The 23,902-nt window shown below is 34.8% G+C and overlaps 1 protein-coding gene across 9 annotated transcripts in view; it reads left to right on the top strand.

Moving 5' to 3' along the window:
• Window positions 1-23,902, top strand: part of CDC27 (cell division cycle 27) — a 73,686-nt gene that overhangs the window by 12,161 nt on the left and 37,623 nt on the right. For all 9 annotated transcript variants that reach the window (XM_027625171.2, XM_027625166.2, XM_027625170.2 and 6 more), the window contains exons 2-8: window positions 2,954-3,029; window positions 13,678-13,825; window positions 15,397-15,522; window positions 19,038-19,135; window positions 19,868-20,022; window positions 20,123-20,334; window positions 21,311-21,425. In XM_027625171.2, coding sequence (XP_027480972.1) covers window positions 2,954-3,029; window positions 13,678-13,825; window positions 15,397-15,522; window positions 19,038-19,135; window positions 19,868-20,022; window positions 20,123-20,334; window positions 21,311-21,425 — 930 coding nt within the window. The remainder of the gene's footprint in view (window positions 1-2,953; window positions 3,030-13,677; window positions 13,826-15,396; window positions 15,523-19,037; window positions 19,136-19,867; window positions 20,023-20,122; window positions 20,335-21,310; window positions 21,426-23,902) is intronic.

Below are 23,902 nucleotides of genomic sequence, written 5' to 3'. Positions count from 1 at the left end.
GAATAGCAGTTTTAGATAATTCTTGAAGTAGTAGGAAATGACTGGGTTAAGAACACTAACATTAGAGGGGAAAAATGCTGCCTGGGTTAGTATAGTTTATTCAAAATTAAATTTAAATTCCCTCCTTCTTCCTTTCCCTTGTGTCTGGATGTGGAAATGGCCAAATTAACATCTCTGAGACTTTAAAAAATTTAGATTGTATAGACAGTAAGCTTAAACAAGAGGATCTAGAGACCCCAAATGAAATTCATTTACCATTTTTTTCTTGAGGAAATAGAAAAATACACCTTTGGGCTAAGTAAGTCATCAACTACTACTAGGATTTTAATATAAAAAATTATAATTAATAATACCCATAGAGGGCGCCTGGGTGGCTCAGTCGTTAAGCATTTGTCTTCAGCTCAGGTCATGATCCCAGGGTCGTGGGCAGAGCCCCACATTGGGCTCCCTGCTCAGCGGGAAGCCTGCTTCTTCCTCTCCCACTCCCCCTGCTTGTGTTCCCTCTCTCGCTGTGCCTCTCTCTGTCAAATAAATAAATAAAATCTTTTAAAATAATAATACCCATAGAAATATTATTAAACATTTGCTTATTCATTCAAATGTTTGAGCTTTTACTATATCCAAGGCATATTAATTACTTGTTATAATGTAATCTAGCTTTACTGTTAACAGTGTTAGCTAGTGGTCTTCATTAGGTAATCCCATCTTGCTGGTTTTTTTGTAACTAGTAAATTATCCAATAAATTATGAGCTGGTATACATGCTAGAAATAAAAAAAAATGCTGTTGTATCATGATCAGTTGTAAAATATCTCAATTTATAAGTTTATGAATTTTTTAAAAATTGATGACTTTTATATCTTGTGATAGTCTAAAAGTTAAAAGAAACCCAGAGAGATTAAAAGAAACTCCTGTGGTTTAGTGCTCCTAAAAATGCTAGGCAAAACATAAATATATATGAACACATAATTTATATGACAGACTAAAACTTAGTGTTATATGACACACTGGAACTTAAAAGAAACCTCTCTGGTTTAGTGCTTCTAAAAATGCTGGGTAAAATAGTAAGAAAAGGTAAATCACCTAACAGAAAAATGTATGACACATAACCACGCATTTGCCAGAAGACCAGTAAACATGAAATAAATTACCAATGAACATAGCCTCATTTTAATATTCAGAGAAATGCTAATTAAAGACACGAGATAAGTATTTTATATCTATCAGACTAGTAAAAATGAAAAAATTTAGGGCCACCTGGCTGGCTCAGTCAGTAGAGCATGTGACTCTTGATCCCAGGGTCATGAGTTCGAGCCCCACATTGGGTGTAGAGATTACTATAAATAAACACACTTAAAAATTTTTTTGATAGTACGTAGTGTAGACAAGGATGTGGAATAATGGGAAATCATGCATTTTTGGTAGAAGTGTAAATTAAACCAACAATTTGGGAATAATTTGCATAACCTAGTAAAGATGAACATGTATATGAACATGAACTCAGCAGCCCCATAATTTCATTCTTAAATATATATCCTAATTTGGAAAGATTCTTAAACAGATACCCCAAGAAACAAATAGAAGAATGTTCTTTGCAGCACTGTTATAGCTGGGGGGAAAGAAACAACTAGAAATAACCCAAATGTTCATATGCCGTAAATAGGTAAAATACATTTTGGTATATTTATACAATGGAAATATTATTTATTCAGCAATCAAAATGAATGAACTCCAACTGCACAGATTGAGAATGAAGTTTTTAAATATAATATTGGATTACAAAAGCAAATCATAGCAGAATATATGCAATATGATTATATTTATTTTGTATTTATTTAAAATTCAAAAACAGGGATAACTAAATGTTGCATTGCTTAAAGATGATACATACATATATATACAAATTGTAAAGAAAACCTAAAGATTAACAAAATTCAGGGTGGTAGTTTCAGAAAGAGGTTATGTAACTGATGAGCACATAGGGAGGGGGCTTCAAGTATATTGGTAATATTTTATTTCTTAAGCTAGACAGGAAGCACATGGGTCTAAATGTTTTCATTTGTTATTACTTAAAATGTTCTTTTGATATATACTTTATAGATAAGTTTCCTAACTCTAAAAAAGAGAAATATGAGGTGCCTGGGTGGCTCAGTCGGTTAAGCAATCTGACTCTTGATTTCGACTCAGGTCATGATCTCAGGGTCGTGAGAAAAAGCCCCGTGTCAGGCTCCATGCTCAGCTTGGAGTCTGCTTGAGATTCTCTCTCTCTCAAAATAAATAAATAAAATCTTTTTAAAAATAAAATAATAGAAAAATATATTCAGATAGATTAAAGGTTATTCCTATAGTAGCTCTACTTACCTGTATCCTAATATGCTTTCTTGAGTGGGTGAGAACAGGGTAGCATTAAAGATAATAGGTGGCGAAGTTTTTGTGGAGGATGACATACATTTCATGTATATTATGAAAAATTGTTTAAACCACTGTTGTAAGTTTAGAGCAGTATAGTTTAGTGGTTTGAGCAGACCTATAAACAAGTAACTATAACAAAATGTGAGTGCTTCTCTAGAAGAGATACGTTTGTCAAAAAAATGGCTAGGAATCAGCCAGGAAACCTTCATAAAATAGATGTTAATTAAGCTGGGTCTTTAGGGATGAGTAGTTTGTAAAAGGAGGTAGGTGAGGGAGCCCACATTCCTCTGTGGGGGAAAAGGAACTACAAAGGCACAGAGGCCTAAATGTCCATGGAGAGTTGAGTGAGTAAATTCAGATATGTTAGGAGCCAAACTGTGAAGAGCCTTGTCTAGCAAACTATGGAGTTTACATGATGGGCATTGACCTTTTATTACTTAAACTAGGGTTGTTGATTTGTTTACTCTATGCAAGGCTCAGCTAGGAGTTACTTTGAAACTCTCTATGTTTGTATATTTATGTTCTTTTTCCTCTACTTTCAGGCTGCTATATGGCAAGCACTAAACCACTATGCTTACCGAGATGCAGTTTTCCTTGCAGAACGACTGTATGCTGAAGGTTTGTAATCTCTTCATTTCTATAGAACCATAAGTGAATAAAATATATGGAATTCTGTCATTTCTTATGACATATATAACAAGATTCTGGGGATCACTTTTGTTTTTCCTTTATGATTGGCGCTAATTCTTAAAACCTTTTTCCTGTATCTTATATGCTACTTTTAATAACTGTAGAGTTGTTCCAGGTTTTACACTATGATTTACTTAATCATTTTCCAACTTTAGATTTTTTTTTTCCAGGTTTTTTGTTAGAAAAGTCTATATTCTGTGGCTAAGAGCAAGAATTTAGCCTATAGCCTTGGTACAAACCCTTAACCCTGTCACTTAAATATGCAGTTGTATTCCTTGGGCAAGTTACTCAGTGTCTGAGTATTTCAGATTTCTCATCTATCAAAGATAGTAATAATTGTTTCATAACATTGAAGAATGAAATGAGATAATGTATTTAAAGCACTTGGCACAGCCTTCTGGCATGGTAATAAATGTTCAATAAACATCTGGTATTCTATGTTTTGTTTCTGTCATTAATTATTGTAATTTTCTTTCTAAGAAAATTTCTTTCTAAGATGGTAATATAGAGAATTAGGTACAGCTTTTCTTTTAAGTCATTTCCTTGGGTTATAAATTCTAGAATGGATTTTACAACTCAAACAGTGTGATCAGTTCTACAACAAATTACTTTTTCCCCAGTTGGTAACCCAGCAGAGAGAGGCATAATAATTTGGGGTGTTAACAGCATAAGACTTCCTTCATAATCCTATATGTATCAGATTTGATCAATTTAATGTATTTTTGCTTACTTGAGAATTGTGAGGTATTTTGTATTGCATTTTTATTACTATAAGGGACCCTGGGTATTTTCTCAAGTGTTTGTTTTAAATTTATTCCTATTTCTGTGAGCTATATCTTTATTATTATGTCTGCCCCTGATTGTTGCTTTTTAACGTTAATTCTATTGGTTTTTATTATTTCAGTATTTAAAATTTTTTTTGTAGTTTAACTCATTAGCTTTGTCATTTATACTTTCTCCTATTGCTTCAGTAGCTGGAAAATTATCATCTTTCTACCACTACCGTGAATATGTGGTTGTTGGTGGTTTAAAAAAATTTAAAGAATTTATCATGATATTACCAGTTTATTCAATATTATATATTAAACAATGCTTTTTTCCCTCCCACATGGTATTTACTTGGTTTTATATTAAATTTTAAAAAAATATTTTGTTCTGTTTCCAGAATTTCTCCTCTCTTCCATTAATTATGTTTTTAACCCAATATCATACCATTTTTAGTTAACACTTTATATTGTATTTTAATATTTCATAAGGCCTGTCTCCCATCATTTTTTTCTTTCCAATTCATTCTTTGATAAGTCTTTGCCCTTTTTTATCTTTCATTTTTCTATGTGTATTTTATTATTGCTTTGAAATTTCACAAAGATTTGATCAGTGCCGACCTGTAACCATATAATTCTCTAAATTAATTTAGAAGTATTGACATCTTACTATATATAGCCTTCCCAACCAGAAACGGTGCTGCCTTCTTTTTACTCAGGTGTGTGTTTGTTTAACTCAGTTTTTCTACTTTTTGTGACATTCCCATTAGATTACTTGCCAAGAAGTTTAATTTTTTTTTATGGTTACATATAAGCTTTATTTTTGTGTGTTTTGTGTGTTCTTATATGAATTGCTAATGGAATCTTTCTGCTCAGTGGTATGATTTTACGCTAGTAGCAAGTGCTTAGTAACCTAACTGCAAACATAAGAAGGTAGATATTAGGGGTTTGCCAGGCATGTGTCACAAGAAAGGACAAGAGATAAGAACATTATGAATATAGACAAGATCTGGAACCAGGAAATAGAAACTATATAGGAAAGTTAACACAGAAGGGGATTGGTAAATAAGATACAGAGAAGTGCCAGAAGTCCAGATGAAGTTGAATTGGGAGATGTATGGGAATAACATGGGAGCGGAAGACCATGAGCCGATCAGTTGTAAAACTCTTGCATTAATGAAGCAGAATGTCTGGAATTTAGTAGCTGAGAGTTATAAGGAGAAGGTATATACTCAGGAGCAGGGAATTTCACAAATAGGCAAAGAGTAATGCTTGGAAATAGTTTTAAGAATCAAAGAGCAAAGAGGAGGGGCCCCTGGGTGGCTCAGTTGGTTAAGCATCTGCCTTCAGCTTGGGTCGTGATCCTAGGGTCCTGGGATCAAGCCCACATAGGCCTCCCTGCTCAGCAGGGAATCTGCTTCTCCCTCTCCCTCTGCCCCTCCCACCTGCTCATGGTTGCTCTGTCTCTCAAACAAATAAATAAAATCTTTAAAAAAAAAAAAAAAAGCAAAGAGGAAACCTTACCTTGACTCTGATTTAAGTGGGATACGAGGGAAATAGCATCCCTTTGAGAATGCTGTCAGGTCCTTCAAGGGAGAACAGGAGTTCAGAGTTCAGAGAGGAGAGTGGGGAAGATCTGTGCAGCAGGAGTCTGAGATCCCAATGAAAAGATAGAGAAGAGTGAGGAGAGGCTTAGAAGATAATGCAATAGATTACCCTACTCTGCTCAATTATATAAAAGCAAGGTTTATCTTGCATAATCTACTTACATATATTTTCATTGATACCTACACAACCCTCATGTTTTGCTGTCTTATACTTTCTTTTTTGAATTTGTTTATTAAAGGATTGGCAGTTTCTAGTTTATTATAGTTAGGCTCCAGAAGATTGTCAATTAGTGGTTTCCAGTTAAGACGATTAGGTTTTCCCATAGAATTGGGGCAGGATTCGAGATGAATCTGCATAAAGCTGTTCAGTCCACTTTCTGTCTGTGTTTGATACGGCACTTGACGCTTGGAAAGTTGCTCAGTGTTAGTTTCTCTCAATATACAGTTGACCCTTGAACAACACAGATTTGAACTGTGTAGGTCTACTTATATGCAAATTTTTTTTCAGTACAGTACTGTAAATGTGTTTTCCTTACGGTTTTTGTTTTTCTTTTTAAAGAGAGAGGGCAGAGGGGCAGGGAGGAACAGAGGGAGAGGGAGAGAGAGAGAATCTCAAGCAGGCTCCAAACCCATTGCGGACCCTGACGTGGGACTTGATCCCACAACCCTGAGATCATGACCTGAGCCTAAATCAAGAGTCAGACACTTAACCAACTGAGCCACCCAGGCGCCCCCACCCTTATGATTTTCTTAATAGGATTTTCTTATCTCTTATCTTCATTGTAGGAATACAGCATATAACACATATAACATACAGAATATGTGTTAATCGACTGTTTATATTATCGGTAAGGCTTCGGGTCAACAGTAGGCTTTTAATAGTTAAGTTTTGGGGGAGTCAAAAATTACTTGCAGATTTTTGACTCTGCAGGATAGGTGCCCCTAACCCCCTCATTGTTCAGGGGTTAATTGTAGAACCTAATCACTCTGTTTGACTCTTATTTCTATGAGGGAAGATTTTAGAATTTAAGGGCAACAGGAGCAGATACTATCCTAGTTCAATAATAATGACAAGCATAACTTCTACCATTTATTGATTTCTTAGTATGTACTAGGCTCTTTACATACTTAATATTAATTCCTTATTTAATCTTTAATAATCCTATAAAGTGGACTTTGCTATTGCTATTTTAGAAACGAAGAAACTGAGACCAATGTTCACAGGCAGTAAGTGGCAAATCTTTCTGATTCCATTTTACGAAGGGTAGCAAATACATGCCACTCTGATTTATGATAGACATCACTAATCTATCATACTACTTATTCCCATTGAACCAGCCGTGGAATTCTTGTTGACACCGTGTTGCTGGCTGACAATATTAGTTGATCAGAGTTAGTATACTAGATGTAACCTGTTTTCTCTTTTGCTCAGTGGCCTCCCATGCCACTAGTGGTAGGTGCTATGTTTAGAGAAAGACACCCAATAGGGCTAAAGAAGTAGATGGATAGGACCCTCTGAAAGCCAAATTCTTGAATTTCACTAGTTCCTTGTCATCCATTGGTCTTTCTCCTAAGAGTTGTATAGTTAGCCCTCCTAAGATGGTGGTATAAGCAAAGTGCTGTAAGAGGCTCGCATGTTCATTAGCCATTTGATCTTAGGTAAGAAGTTATTCTGGGCCTAATTTTCCTCATCTTTAAATTAGGAAAAGAAGTATCTATATAACAAGATCGTTTTCAGCACTAACTATAATAATCTGTGGTTTCTGGCATGTAGGAAGTCCTTTACAGTTCCTCTCCCCTAGCATAATCTAATACAGTAGCTTTTCAGATTTTTTTTTTTACTCGTCTTATGTACGATGCACTCTGATATTTTTCTGAGTGTTTGTTGTTATTGTTTTAATGCAGGTTGATACCCGCTAAATTGATTTCACAATCCACAGTGAATTGAGACTTGCTGTTTGGAAAAACTGTCCTAATCTTATCATCTCCCTCCATATCCCCTTCTGCCATTGTAAGCACGTGTTTTTCCTTCCCGCTGCCAATACCTGATATCCTTGACCAAAGTTTTTCTCCATTGCTAATTGATTAACTGTTGGACAGAATATAGATTCAGCTTTTCCCCTTGTCCTAATAGATAGCATGTAGTACCTCTAAAATTTTCTAAGATTTTTAATTGTAATTATATATATTTAGCTGTTGGGAATGAATAGAAATGGGTGGTTAGGAACAAATAGAAACAGTCATAGACTGACTATATGGGCAAAGAATACATTAATACAATTAATATGGTAGGTCCTTGGAGAGAGAGGAGTTATTTGTGTTTTTAGAAAACTAATCAGATGTAAGTTTTGTGTGCATTTTATTTTATAAGGAAATGCCTAGTGCCTCTGGGGAAAGATGAAAATTTGCTATCTATGAGACCATATGGGACTGGTGATTGTAACTGGTGAAAAGCAAGGAAAAAGAAGTAGCTGAAGACATTGTGTCAACATGTGTTCCCTAAGTTATTTTGAGGGTCCTCATGAAAAGCTCACAGTTGCTTGAAATCTAGTGTTCTATCTTGATGTAGATTTTGCATCCTACACTACAAAATGTTTATTTTTAAGTATGGATACATTTTATGTTACCATAAAATTGTTCACCGGTTTCTACCTGTCTCAATGATTAATGGACCAGATGTAGAAATTGCACTGGGTATATTGATTTCAGTAAATTGGGTTCAGTTGAAGAGAAGTGAACCAGAGTAAAAGGTTCAGCATTTGTTTCTCTTCTCTAAGCTATGATATTGAGAGCCCAAACTCACAGAAATATGTGACTACAAATGGCAACATTTTTTAAAAAACTTATTTACCAGTTTATGTTAAGGTCATCATTGAGGGGAAATGTCCAGAATGCTACTAGTGATGTGGCATAATGTTTCATTTTTAGGTCATTACTGGAAAATTTAATACATATATCTAGTCTAAAAATTCAGTCAGTTTGTTGTATTTGGGGAGGGGGGCCTCCAAAAGGATGTCTGGCCTATTGGCCTAACGTTTTACTATCATAGTTAAATGCTTGCCAGTGAAAAAGATGATGCTATTTAATTGTCATAGTTTTCATTTTTATAATGTGTTAGTGATTAAGACTCAACTCTTCCCAGCAGCCTTTTTTTTGACTTGCCTAAACTTTTTTATCTTTAAATTTTTATTGTTATGTTAATCACCATACATTACATCATTAGTTTTTGATGTAGTGTTCCATGATTCATTGTTTGTGCATAACACCCAGTGCTCCACGCAGAACGTGCCCTCTTTAATACCCATCACCAGGCTAACCCATCCCCCCACGCCCCTCCCCTCTAGAACCCTCAGTTTGTTTTTCAGAGTCCATCGTCTCTCATGGTTCATCTCTCCCTCCGATTTCCCCCCCTTCATTCTTCCCCTCCCACTATCTTCTTCTTTTTTTTTCTTAACATATATTGCCTTATTTGTTTCAGTGGTATGTATCTGTGATTCAGCAGTTTTGCACAATTCACAGCGCTCATCATAGCACATACCCTCCCCAATGTCTATCACCCAGCCACCCCCTCCCTCCCACCTCCCCACCACTCCAGCAGCCCTCAGTTTGTTTCCTGAGATTAAGAATTCCTCATATCAGTGAGGTCATATGATACATGTGTTTCTCTGATTGACTTATTTCATTCAGTATAGCACCCTCCAGTTCCATCCACATCGTTGCAAATGGCAAGATCTTATTCCTTTGGATGGCTGCATAATATTCCATTGTGTATATATACCACATCTTCTTTATCCATTCATCTGTTGATGGACATCTTGGCTCTTTCCATAGTTTGGCTATTGTGGACATTGCTGCTATAAACATTGGGGTGCATGTACCCCTTCAGATCCCTACATTTGTATCTTTGTGGTAAATACCCAGTAGTGCAATTGCTGGATCATATGGTAGCTCTATTTTCAACTGTTTGAGGAACCTCCATACTGTTTTCCAGAGTGGTTGCACCAGCTTGCATTCCCACTGACAGCGTAGGAGGGTTTCCCTTTCTCCACATCCCCGCCAACATCTGTCATTTCCTGACTTGTTAATTTTAGCCATTCTGACTGGTGTGAGGTGGTATCTCATGGAGGTTTTGATTTGGATTTCCCTGATGCCGAGCGATGTTGAGCACTTTTTCATGTGTCTGTTGGCCGTTTGGATGTCTTTGGAAAAATGTCTATTCATGTCTTCTGCCCATTTCTTGATTGGATTATTCTTTGGGTGTTGAGTTTGATAAGTTCTTTATAGAGTTTGGATACTAGCCCTTTATCTGATACGTCATTTGCAAATATTTTCTCCCATTCTGTCGAACAACCTTTTTTTTATTCGAGACTCAGCTGTTTCATTGCCTTAACTTAGCTGTTTCACACAAACATCACACACACCAAACTCAATGCATGCAAAGCTAGATTTATGTTAGCACACTAAGACATCTCTTACTAAAAAAGCTTCCTAACTGGTTTTCCTGCCTCTTCTCTTTCCTCTTCCTAAATCAACCCATTCTCTTTACTTTTCTTAAAATGCTTCAGAGGATTTATCCCTAAATCGTTAGACAGCTTGCAAAGCCCTGCACAATCTGGCTATCTGCTTTCTCCTTATGTATGGCCACTCCCCGCCCGCCAACACTAAAGAGCCTTTCTGAAACTTCCTTCACCCTCTTACCTGTGGTATATTTACTCTAAGCATGATTTCAAGATATCTTAAACCATTATTAACCCTATCATATACAACAGATATAAAACCAGTTAGTATTGAAATTTAGGAGGTAAACAACTAGCGAAAATAAAAAGTGGGAATAATATTAAAATACTGAAATTGTATATGTAAATGAGGTATTCAACAAAAGAAATGACTCTTAAAGGATGGAATGAATTATGCAGCACCTGGAAAGCACAGCACCCAGGCAATTGAAATCCTTCAGCAAAAGAAAAGTTAGTAATGAAATGGAATTATTTGAGCTTGTGGCTCAGAGTCATGTATGTATAACCCACATTACTATCAAATGACTATTCAGGTATTATAAATTTAGGAGAAAGCCAATGATAATAATAGCACATATAGCTCTTACTATGTGTCAGGTACTATCCTCAGTACTCTCTTTTTATTAACTCATTTAATCCTAGTAGCAACCCTTAGAGATCAATATCTCTTATGTCCTTATTTTACAGATAAAAAAACTGAGGGACAGAGAAGTTAACTTGCCATAAGTCTCGAAGCTAATAAGTAGTGGTGCTGGAATCTGACCCCAAGCAGTTTGGCTCTAGAGTCCATAGTTCTAACGCATGTGCTGTACTGCCCATCCTTGATTTAAGAACTTAAAAGATAATCAAGATGAAAAGTATATCACAAGTCATAGATGATTTCATAGGTTCTATGCCCTTTGAATACTCACAATGTTGAGTTCATGACAAGGCCGCAGAGTACTCTAACCTCTAAGCAGTTCTCTATGATAACTGTAGAATTTATCAAGGCTAGAGAACCTTCATCTCCTCAGACAGAATTCTAAGTCTTGCCAAAATTGGTCCACTTTGGAAAAAGGCTGCTCATTTACATTGTAAGTCAACATCAAGAAGAGGTGTCTTACCTGATTTGAAAGCTTTGAGGGACCAACTCACCTTCCTATTTGATGGAAATGTATCTGGAGGATGCAAGCCTAAACCCCTCTTAATTATTTTGGACTTACATGAAATGACCTTTCAGTTTTTGAAGCCTAATCTGTTTCTGAAAAGAGGAGTTTCAGTATTGTTCCACAACTTCTTTTTTGTTTTTGCTTTTTTCGCTTAACAATGCATTCTGGAAATCTTTCTATGTCTTTCTTTTTCTTTGACACTTCTAGAGTGTTCCATCTTATGGGTATACCATAATTTAACTAGTACATGATTGATTTCTCAATATTACATTAAGAGTGACTGTGTCGAGTCAATGTTCACTTTATTTCTGATTATAAAGCATATTATGGACCTTATAATTCCCAATTGCATATTTTAATTAAGGCTCTAAGGATGGTAAATAAATGTCATGCAGACATCTATAACCATTTCTAGGTCCTGTTAATTTGATATCTGCACATTTACTAGTTAGCCATGGTCAGCCTTATAATTTTTCTGAATTCAGCACTTGAGGCAGTCACTGTCAATCAGTTGGAATTACTGTTCCAGATGAAATCCATTTGTTAATAGTCTGTGCTTTTTAGCTTTATATAACTCCTTACTACTGATTCATTGCTTAGGACTGTCCAGTTATTTCTGGGGAGCCTCGAAAACCACCCAGGTCTCTCCGTGTCTTTCACAACCCTTCAAGTTGTTCTGGATTTACTTCAGTATCTTACCCTTTCATTAACCTGAAGGTGTGCTTAAACTTCCAACCCATATTCCCATCTTAACTGGTAGATTTTAAGTTATTACACTTCAAAAAGGTACCTGCAGTGTGACACTAAAATCACACACACACACACACACACACACACACAGAATATTTGGTATCTTTATGTTATTAGGGAATCTTACTGCAGTGAAAATGGACCCAAGCATAATCAGGTATTTGTAAACAAAACATTTGATGAAGCATTGTTATGGCTAAAAGTTAAACTAGTTTTAGGGAGCCATTGTTTATTGGTGTAATCAATAGTTTTTAAAAACTTACAGGGCGAAACTAGGCCTTTGCAAAATCAGGAAGAAATCACACTTTCTAATTTATGTGAATTAGCACTTACAATTCAGTGAGATTAACAATTTGTTCTCACTGCAATAGAGCTCCCTATTCATTTTTTTTTTGCTTCTGATGCACTAATACTAGGTCCATCCCATTAACATGTTGCCAAAATTTCTTGTCATTTACTACATATCATTCATTGCATATTTTTTTGTACTAGGGTTTCATGAAAAATCGTAAGATGGACTAGAGAGGAAGGGTTCTATTAGTTTTTGCTTGCGTCTATATATGACCCCCAAAAAACCTTTGTAAGAGTAAACCTTTCAAATTACCTACTTTTTTGTCCCAAACTTTGAGTGAAGTTAACTACTTTTTTTATTCCAAACTTTGAGTGAAGTTCACTTTTTAAGAGGTTGTGGCAAATCTATCTTGTACTTTAGAACAGTGATCCTCAAACTTCAGCATGCATCAGAATCACCTGGGGGTTTGTTACAACACAGGTTGCTGGTCCCCACTTCCAGAATTACTGACTTAATGTGTCTGAGATGCAGCTAAGGATTTCTGTTTCTAACAAGATCCCAAGTCATGCTGATGCTGGCAGAGGGACCACACTTTAGAACCACTGGTTTAGAATATCCTTCAGCCCACTGAGATTATTACATAACCCATTTTTAGAAGCACAGATTTGTGATTTTCCCTCTTTCTATCTCTTGTTTCATCTACAGCCTTTCACCTGTATTGGTTGGGAACTTGCAAGAATAGAAGTGAGGTGATGGTCAGTTTGGGAGACAGAAAATAAGGGAAAAAATGCCATATTTCATTAAGTAAAAAGGGACATTTCCTAATATTAAGACTAGAGGACAGATTGAATAATTCCACTCTTGCCATTGCAGGGCAGTATAATTATTATTGCTATAGAAGTGTTAAGTCTGTCAATTGAATGTTTAAACATTGTGGGTATTCACAATTTAGAATTTTTTTTTTGTCTTAAATTATCTTGGATATAACTTAGTGTATATTTGGTGTTAGAAATAAGGGTGTTTTTTTTTTTTTTTTGAATCTGGTCCTTTTTTAATGTAGAAAATAATCTCAGATTGATAATTAGCTTTATAACCCTGAGTTTCCCTCTCATGAAATTTAACTTCTATTCTCTCAAAGAGTCTATTAGAAAAATATTACAAAAAAACAAGACAGTTTACTGGTACTCTGTTTAAAGGTAGGTGTGGGTGTGTGGGTATGTGCACAAGCGTGCACTTTTCTTAAGGATTTATGGAAAATACCACGACTGTCTTCACTGTATTATTTCCTTGGTTCCTTGTAAGAAGGTAATCAGGACTTGGGGAACTAAGATTTCTATCAGTAAAGTGTTTCTCAATTCAAATTTGGATTAATAAATGATTGTTTTATATTAAATAACATGACTAATTTTTTGTTGCTAAACTTGTTTATTGCCAGATAAACAGTGATTACCATTCAACATACTGAATAATAGCCATTTTTTTTCATATGTGCTCTTAGTACACTCAGAGGAAGCCTTGTTTTTATTGGCAACCTGTTATTACCGCTCAGGAAAGGCATATAAAGCATATAGACTCTTGAAAGGACACAGTTGTACTACACCGCAGTGTAAATACCTGCTTGCAAAATGTTGTGTTGATCTCAGCAAGTAAGTTTTTAAATCTTTTCTATCTAATTTTGTTTACTTACACTGTAAAATTTTGGATAAAACCCTTTTGATAGATTAAACTCTTGACTCCCTTTCTCTTTTTTGATAGTAGAGATTTGTCTATTTCAGTAACTTAAAATGTTTATACTGTTGCCTGTGGCATTACCATTTTTGTTATGGAGAGATTTCGTTGTTATGATAATAAATAATAGAATTTAACTCTGGAGAAACTTAAGTTATAACTAATTCCTGTCATTATCTAAAATTTTCTGAAGTGTAAAACCTCCTTACCTGTTCACCTGAGATTAACGCTTCATTGTATCTAGGTAGTTTTGTAATTATTTGCCTTTCCAGATCATTCTATTTGGGAACCACTGCTCCTACCCCTTTGAAGCAAGGGAGCAGATTCAGGAGAACACTTCTTTTGAACATTACAATTAAATCAAGTCAGCTCTCCCTATTCTGAATCTGGAGGCAGCTATAGATATAGGTAGTTATGTTCTGTTAAACTCTTTTCTGTGCTGAAAGAGATGGAATAATGCTAAAAGTGGCTAAATGGATAATCGTAAAAGCCTATATGTGAATTTAGTTTGTAGGTTTATAGTGAGAGGACACAAAGAAGCCTCATGAAGTCTCTACAGACTAATAATATTGTATTTGTCCACTGTCTAACTGATGACTTTTAAATTAAAGCTCACCTAAAATACTATAAAATTTCTGAAACATTTGTTATTAAATTATTTTTACTTCAAAGATTCTAATGTTAAATTCTTAAAAATTTATTTAACTTGCTAATTTCTTAAGCCAATTCTTCCCTTAGACATTCTTATCCCATTTAAAAGTATTCATGGTTTTTTAAAAGTCTCTCTGACAGTAAAAAAAACTATAGATATCACCTCTTATGTTTAGGATATGCTGTGTAAACTTACTTGAGAGTTTTCCACATGATGTTTGGAAAAAACTTTAAAACAGAAACCATTACAAACTCTGATGTGCTAAAAATATATAGTGAAGTCAGGTCATTTTTTTTTCCTTTGGGGAATACTTACGATTTTCTATATCAAGAAAACATTAATTGACAAATAAAAAGAGATGAAGTGCTATTCAGGTTTCATTTGTAAACCTAAAAATGACTGAGACCATTAAGTATGCAGTTTTTAGTTAAAATCTGCTAGTCTTGTTTAATTTGCTTGCTGATTCCTATCTCAAGGAATTATAGAACCAAAAAGGACCACTACATCTGTTAATGAAGAAACATTCACATTTTCCCCCAGTATAATGGCCTTCCATTTCTTTTGACATGAGTAATATGTATGTTGCTCAGACTACATTTGTACATACAGAGACTAAATTTAACTGGTTCTGTTTTTAAAGACAAGACTGGGATTTTTAAGATCATAAATTCCCAGTCTTCCAAATGATTCTAAATACATGGTTATTACTGTTCTAAAGGTGTATGGACTTCTTACTTTATCTATCCATATAAGGAAGTACAGTGGTAATGAAGAATGTCTTTACACACAGTACTTTTTATACTGACTTTTGTTAATCTGTAAATTTGTGTTTTAAAGGCTTGCGGAAGGGGAACAGATCTTATCTGGTGGAGTGTTTAATAAGCAGAAAAGCCATGATGATATTGTTACTGAATTTGGTGATTCAGCTTGCTTTACTCTTTCATTGTTGGGACATGTATATTGGTAAGTAAGAATGATTCAAGTTACCAGAAGATTGTTTCCAGTGCTAGAAGTCTTTGTGATTAAAAAAAACTTACATTATCTGTGTTTATCAAATAGCGCTTGGCTGAGGAGTACAATCACAGTCTTCTAGTTCTATGGCCTTGTTAAACCTATAAAGTAGTAGAGATGTTGATCCCATTTTTGACTATCCACTTTGCCTTAATGATTGTAGCTACAGCAACACTACCTAATAAATAATTGAGTGCACATACGGTTTTTTTTTTTTTTTACCATAAGATATAAGGAGAATATCTTCATGTGATCCACTGAGGAAGAAGAAATGAGTGAAGTTTTTTCTCTAATATTAAATATCACCTTTGCTCCTTAGAACAAGGCTTGAAGGCAAGTTTCAGTAATAAAGAATAGTAATTCCCATCTGGTTTGCCGCACTAATTTTGAGGCATGTCATAAGAAACTTCCTACAATGGTAGTTGAAATAATAGTGATTTGGAAAGAATTTTAAATGTATTTAAAATTTCTTTACACTTATTTAAATTTAGTCTTTTGAAAGCAAGTGAGAATGAATTCAAAGTCATCACTATAATAATATTCACACTGATTTTTATTCTGAAATATTGTGAGTTGGGGACTAGAGGGTGGAGATATAAGTAGGTAATAGGAATTGTTCTGCTGCCCATGGGAGTGCATCGCATGTATAAATGTAACCTGTTACATACTGTAGGAGAAATGGTTGGGGATTGTGTTTCTAAAGAGTTAGGAAAGCATCTGTTTTAAGATAAATTGAGGCTAGTTTGAATGGTAGTTTTTTAAAAGCCTTGAAAATATCTTTTTGAACAGAATAAATTATTTGGCTGAATTTGGGGGCTCATTTTCAGATGACACCACTCTTTAGAGAACAGGAGTAAGTAAAGATATAATATCAATATCTTCATTTATCTTAGTAAAAGGACTTGGAGTAATGAATTTTAGTTCACACAACTATGATTATTCTTGTCGCTTATTCAAGAAGTTTTGAGGTCTATCCTCCATTTATGGCTAGCTAGACACTGTACTTGACACTGGGAATGTAAAGATAAATAACTCACAGTCCCTGCCCTCAAACTCAAAAGTTTGTAAGTTTTTATCATCACAATAAAAATTGCTGTGATAAAATTTGAGCAGTATTTTGTCTGAAGGAGGAAATAATTAGTTCTACCCGGTTAAGAAGGAGGGGTAATCTGAAACAAATAATACCTTTTATGTTTAAAAAAAAAAGAAGATAGCAGGAAGGGAAAAATGAAGGGGGGGGGGGAATGGGAAGGGGAGACGAACCATGAGAGACTATGGACTCTGAAAAACAAACTGAGGGTTCTAGAGGGGAGGGGGGTGGGTATTAAAGAGGGCACATACTGAATGGAGCACTGGGTGTTATGATTGTTGATTCATATGAAAACAATGAATCATGGAACACTACATCAAAAACTAATGATGTAATGTATGGTGATTAACATAACATAATAAATAAAAGGGGTAAGATGGTAAGTAGGAAAGACTTGGTAGAAACAGTTTTGTTTCTTGAATTCTCAATAATAAGAAAATTAGAAATTAGGAAATTAATTAGAATATGATGAAGTATTTGAATGGACATTTCACCAAAGAAGATATACGGATGGTAAGTAAGCACATGAAAAGATGTGCCAAATCATTAGCTATTAAGGAAAAGCAAATAAAAAACACCATTAGAAACCACTAGACACCTGTTAGAATGGCTAAAATAAGAATTGACAATACCAAGTGCCGATGAGGATGCAGAGCAACAGAATTTCTCATAAAACATAGATATGATAGAATTATAATGATAGAAACAGATCAGTAGTCAGGTCAGAGGGTAGAGTTTGAGGCAAGAGTATGGCCGTGTAGAGGCAGGTGTGGAGTTTCTCTGGGCTGTTGGAACAGTTCTGTATCCTGATTGTGGTGGTGGTGGTTACACAAATCTATACATGCAATAAAACTTCATAAAACTGTTCATAAACGAGTGCATGTAAGAACTGCTGAAATCCAAATAAAGTCTGTGGTTTAGTTTATGCTATCGTCAATTTCCCAGTTTTGATAATTGTGCTATGGTTACGTCAAATGTTGTCATTGAGGGAGCTGGGTGTAGGGTACATGGGAACTCTCTTATTTTTGTAACTTGTATATGAGTCTAAAATTATTTCAAAATAAAGTTTAATAAAACAGTGCTAAAATCACAAAAATACTATATATGTGTTACTAATTATTTTTAAACAAGATTATTAAAAGTTTTGAAGGTACAGTTGAATCATGCCTTAACCACGAAGAAGGGTTTTCCCCCTTCTTTAAAAGAATAAGGATGGGTTCCTTTTATTCATCATAAATATTACAAGGTGAAATATCCAATGGGAGAAAACTCTGCTCCAAAAAAGTGGTTTTTCATTTCAGTCATCGTGTGTCTGTCTTATGGCCAAAATTGCACCCAGTAATCTACATATATACCTGTAGTAGTTTTATAGCTATAGCTTGTTAGGATATCTTTTTTATCTCTTTTTTTTTAAGATTTTTTAAAATTTTTATTTAGTTGAGAGAGAGCAAGAGAAGGAGAGAGCACAAGCAGGGGAGAGTGGCAGGCAGAGGAAGAGGGAGAAGCAGGCTCCCCGCTGAACAGGGAGCTTGATGCGGGACTTGATCCCAGGACCCCGTGATCACGACCTGAGCCAAAGGCAGACGCTTAACCGACAGAGCCACCCAGGCGCCCCTCTTTTTTATCTCTTTATTGGTCTTTTTGTCTACAATAGTTCATGAGACTTCTATGTTTAGGACACAACCAATAATAAGTCTGGTTCTTAGATTAACTGGTTTCTTCCCAGTACCATCTAAATAATCTTTCACCCCAATTCTTTGGGAAACTTTTTTCATTAGGAGCTGTCACCTCGGGGCACCTGGCTGGTTTTAAGTCAGTAGAGCATGCAACTCTTGATCTCAGAGTTGTGAGTTCGAGTCCCACGTTGGGTGTAGAGATTACTTAAATATAAAATCTTTAAAAAAAAAAAAAAGCCACCACCTCTACTTCATTAGAAGATCTGATTATTTAAATATGCTATATTTGGAGCATTTAAGTCACTTTCAAAATTACCACTGGGATATTACATTAAAAATTAAGAATAAGACTGAAATATTTGGATATTACCCATCTCTCCTTCAGTAATTCTAGTATTTGACAGGAAATTAAAAGCAATTATAATATTGAAGAAGGCATTGATAGTTTATTAAGGTAACATTCCTTTCAATTCATATTCTCCTTGCTTTCACCAGACTTTTGATTTGAACTGCCTTAAATAATAGAGGTTGGAGAATGGTAAGAAGGGGAAATTGGTAATTTAGGGACTTGTCAAGAAGAATACTCTCAGAACTTATATATGTATTGCCAATACATATATAACAGTACCTAATTTTTGTATCAAAAATTTATAATGTTTTGGGTTGTGTAGCTTGTCTAATCTCTTTGTTTGTCTTTACAGCAAGACAGATCGGCTTGCCAAAGGATCAGAATGTTACCAAAAGAGCCTTAGTTTAAATCCTTTCCTCTGGTCCCCCTTTGAATCATTATGTGAAATAGGTAGGTTTGTAGAGGCAGCTAGGGGAGAGTTCCCCTACTTTTTTTTTCCTCCTCCTCAATTTTTGGAAAGTGATACAAATCATTCACAAGAAAAATATTTTTCAAAGCTAAAGGCTGTTAAAATTGAGAACAAGAATTAAGGTAATAGAATCATGTTTAAGGAATGATGTGGCCTTGTGTTCTCTAGAATGAATTGTATTGTGAGTATAACACTAGCTTTCTAGGTAAGGAAAGATATTAATAGAATGCCGGGAGCAGAAACCGTTAATGTAAATAAGACCTGGACAGTATGGGGAAAGAGTGCCTTGGTATATGTGCTCTAGGATGCATGAATGATCATTTTTAAACTGTGTATGTATACATGGAAGTGCTTAAAACTTTACTGTCTATTGGGTTTCAGCTCTCGACCATCACTCCTTACTTTGAGGAAAGTGAGATCTAGGTGCTTTCTGCTTTAAAAGAAACACAGAAGTCTTCATCTTCCGATGATTTATTATATTTAAAATCAGTGTTATTGTAGTTCCATTTAATTTCTAAATTTATAGCTTTATCTGAGGGGTAAATTTTTATAATAAATTGATAGATGGACTTTTGTAGGTAAATTTGATTAGCTGAAACAGGAGAACTTTAAAACACTGGATAAGGCCTTATTTCCACTAATTTGTGCATACTTGAAAAAAGATATTAATCCTCATTTCCTCAAAGGCATACATTTTTTTTTTCCCTTTACAGGTGAAAAGCCAGATCCTGACCAAACATTTAAATTAACATCTTTACAGAACTTTAGCAACTGTCTGCCCAGCTCATGTACAACACTAGTATCTAATCATAGTTTATCTCACAGACAGCCTGAGACTGTTCTTACAGAAACACCCCAGGACACAATTGTAAGTGTATCATATGCTAGTGTTCAAAGATTATGAAAAACAGGAAAGAATGACCTAAATAATGTATCATAAATGACATGGTAGAAATTTTCTGTTTCAGGAATTAAACAGACTGAATTTAGAATCTTCCAATTCAAAGTACTCCTTGAATACAGATTCCTCAGTGTCTTATATTGACTCAGCTGTAATTTCACCAGATACTGTCCCTCTTGGAACAGGAACTTCCATATTATCTAAACAGGTTCAAAATAAACCAAAAACTGGTCGAAGCTTATTAGGAGGACCAGCTGCTCTTAGCCCATTAACCCCAAGGTAAGACAAACAAAACATACTTTAAAAAATATGCTATAATAGTAAATGATCTATAATAATTCATATTATTAGTAATATAAATTAATATGAACAGCAACTTTTAAATCATTATGGAAATGGAAGCATTTAGTAAGTCAATAATGGACCTATTCTGTTTAGAAAATGAAGTAAAAGAGATACAATACCTGTGATAAAAATTTATTATTAAATATTAGAGAAAAATGTAAAACTCTTAAATATGCCTTCTTCAGCTAGTGTATGTGTTAAAAGATACTGTCTTTTTGGCTGTGTGTCAGTGAATATCAGTGAACATTTTGAAATGTTGGAATGCTTATGTTATAATCAGAGTTACAGCAGTGATTATTGTTAAAGTACTGTTTTCCAAACCATGGAAGAAGGATTGACACCTATCAATAGGAAATATTTTGTCCAAATTATTAGAAGTATATATGTGTATAAATATAGGAACCCAGCCCAGAGGATAACTATCCAAAAGTGTCAAAATAAAAAATTATGTGTTAGAACAGACACTATGAATTGGGTCCCGGGGCCAGAGAGTTACTAAAATAGCATGACCATGAAATTACAACAACTCCCTGAATCCACAGATGGATTCAGTGGTCTCTAGAGACAGTCTCTGTAACAGTGTCTAAATCCCGTGAATTCCAAGAATTTTAAATAATTTGATCATTTGGATCTTTGCTTTTACAAAGCCATTCTTCATTTCCAGTAAATCTCCTGAGATCAGTAGTTGTTGCTCAATTTAATTCCTTGTTTGGTTTTTTTCTTTTTAATTTAGTTATGGTGGGTGGAATAGTCTACATTCACAGCTTATTTTAAATCTGCCCCTCAGATCCTCACTGCCCCCAAGACTGATTTGCCATTCTCTTCCTTTTAGACCTTCTAATTTAAGTATACTGCTGCTTTATATATGCCTTGATGACTTTTTGACACCTTGATTTCAACCTCTTCTCAGTTTTGGGATTTTGCCATTAGAAACCCCAAGTCCTGGAGATGGATCCTATTTACAAAACTACACTAATACATCTTCTGTAATTGACGTGCCATCTACTGGAGCCCCTTCAAAAAAGGTATTTTCCATGTAAAATGCAGTTTTGATGTTGATGAAAGAAATTTATTTACAATTCCAATCTGTTAAAGGCAATTTCAGAGAGATCTGATTTTATATAATCACTATTGCCTTAGAGTTGTTGATCTAAATGTAAAAGAAGGTCATCATTGTCATAAGCTGCTGGTTATAGTAGGAGACATAAAGCTGGTTGTTCTTTGGCCATGTAAAATTATAACCTACAAGTATAGTTTATTTTAGCATGTAGCTAAATAAACATTCAGATTTTTACTTTTGATTTACCCTTTTTTAAACAAAATTAAGATGGTTTCTATCACTTTGAATATAAATAACAGAAATTACACCTGCCATTGTTTTACTTGTCCCGACTGTATTTATCTTTTAAGTGTACTAATTAACATGAAAAAAAATTGACTTGCATAAAGCCAGCTATTTCTGATAACAAAGTTTTTTATGGCGGATTCTCATAGATGTATAGTAACTTTATAATAAATGTGTAATAAAATAAAAAATATTTGACAATATCTTTATAGTAAATACTGCAACAAGTCTTGAGACTTTTTAAATAATGTTCTTTTCTATAGATTTATGGCATTAAAGGTCAGAGTGCCATTTCCTTGAAACAGGTCTGTGGTACAGGGTTACCTTCTGTGAGAATTAAATTAGGTTATGTATTTAAAATGAGTATTGCCATCCTTAATAGATGTTTAAGAAATGGAAGCTAAGTAAGTCATACTAGTATATGACTGATATAAACCCTCCTAGAGAGTTTTGTTTCTATAATGGCTTCTTAATGAGTAGTGATAGAAACTCTGAGAGTAGTAAAAAAAGGCCACAAAGTACTGAATATGGATTACTTTAAATCTCATTTTTAAGAGTTGGCAGCTACCTGAAGTATAATTGTGGAAATTAGTTTATTACAATTGTAAGAAGGCATAGTAGGATAGTAATCAGCATGCCAGATGAAGTAGGCCAAAACCAGCAAGCCATAGCAATCAAGGACAAGTTAGTCAGTGCTGGGTAGGTGATTTCAGTACCCAAACAGTAAAGCCATTTGCTGTCTCATCCTCTTCTGCCCCCGTTCTCTTCTTACCCTGCTATAAGACATTCAGAGGAAAGCTCTACTTGTAGTTCTGCATGCAGTATCAACTAAAAATATCAAACTGAATGTTGTGTGCAGTACATAGATCTTTGTTAAATAAGGAAGGGACAGAATTGACTCTTAAGTTTTGTCCCTTGGGTGAATGTAGAGGTTCCAACTTGGGGAAGGAAGAAGAGGAAGGATTATAAAGTTTTATTTCGAGGTGGTGGTAAATTAGATGAAAATATTTAGTGGATAGTTAGTCATAGAGGAAAGAATATGGCCTGGTGATAGAAATAATAGTTAAAGCTGTCAAAATAGCCAGGCTCTCCTAGGAAAAGGTAGTAGCAAAGGAACACAGAGCATACTTAATTTAAAACAGTGGAAGGAAGAAGGGCCTGCAAATGAAGTGCTCAGACAAATAAGATACCGTACTATTTTGGAAGTTATACACAGTTTCAAAAGGAGGACATGAGCAGTGGTGTTGAATACATGAAAGGACAAAATAAGGCTTTCATATCTGGTGAGAAAGTTATTAATTATAATTATAAAGTTTGAGAATTATGTACAATGGCTATAAAAGTAATAAATTTTGAAGAAAATTATCTGGTAGTAAAAAAAATAAAAATATCCACTGATGCAACAGTCACAGATCATTTTATAAAGAAGCCAAGTGACGAAAATGAATAAAAGTAAGGTAATAAATTAGAAGGCAGAGGGGCAGGAAGTCTTTTTTTCTCCTCCACGGGAACAGAAACCCAATTAATGAAAAATTGAACACACTAGAAAGAAATGTTAATTCTAAGAGCAAAATGCTTAGAATATGGAAAATAATCAGGTAATTTAAAAAAATTTATTCCTCTGAACTACTATAGAATATCTTTAAGTGTCAAAGAAGGGATATAAAATCTTCTTGTATTATTTATTTTTTATATTAGATCATAAATCTGGTTAGATCATAAATCTTAAAAGTAGTAGCTGTCTTAAAATTCTTATAACACTTAGCTCCACCTGGAAAATGTTTAATTATTGGCTTTTTACGAATTTTCAGGAATTTTGAGCCTTTCCTTAAAACCTAAAGTGAGGGGGCACCTGGGTGGCTCAGTCGTTAAGCGTCTGCCTTCAGCTCAGGTCATGATCCCGGGATCCTGTGATCGAGCCCTGCACTGGGCTCCCTCCTCCACGGGAAGCCTGCTTCTCCCTCTCCCACTCCCCCTGCTTGTGTTCCCTCTCTTGCTGTCTCTCTGTCTGTCAAATAAATAAATAAAATCTTAAAAAAAAAAAAAAAAAACTAAAGTGAAAAACGAAAGGATAGTATAAAGATAAAAATACTGAGGTTAAGCGGGCACCTGGGTGGATCAGTCGGTTAAGCATCTACCTTCAGCTCAGGTCATGAT

Source organism: Zalophus californianus, chromosome 16 (genome assembly GCF_009762305.2).
Source record: "Zalophus californianus isolate mZalCal1 chromosome 16, mZalCal1.pri.v2, whole genome shotgun sequence".
NCBI classification, from domain to species: domain Eukaryota; kingdom Metazoa; phylum Chordata; class Mammalia; order Carnivora; family Otariidae; genus Zalophus; species Zalophus californianus.
The sequence above is the reverse complement of the archived record's forward strand: the minus strand, read 5'-3'. Positions and strand labels throughout refer to the sequence as shown.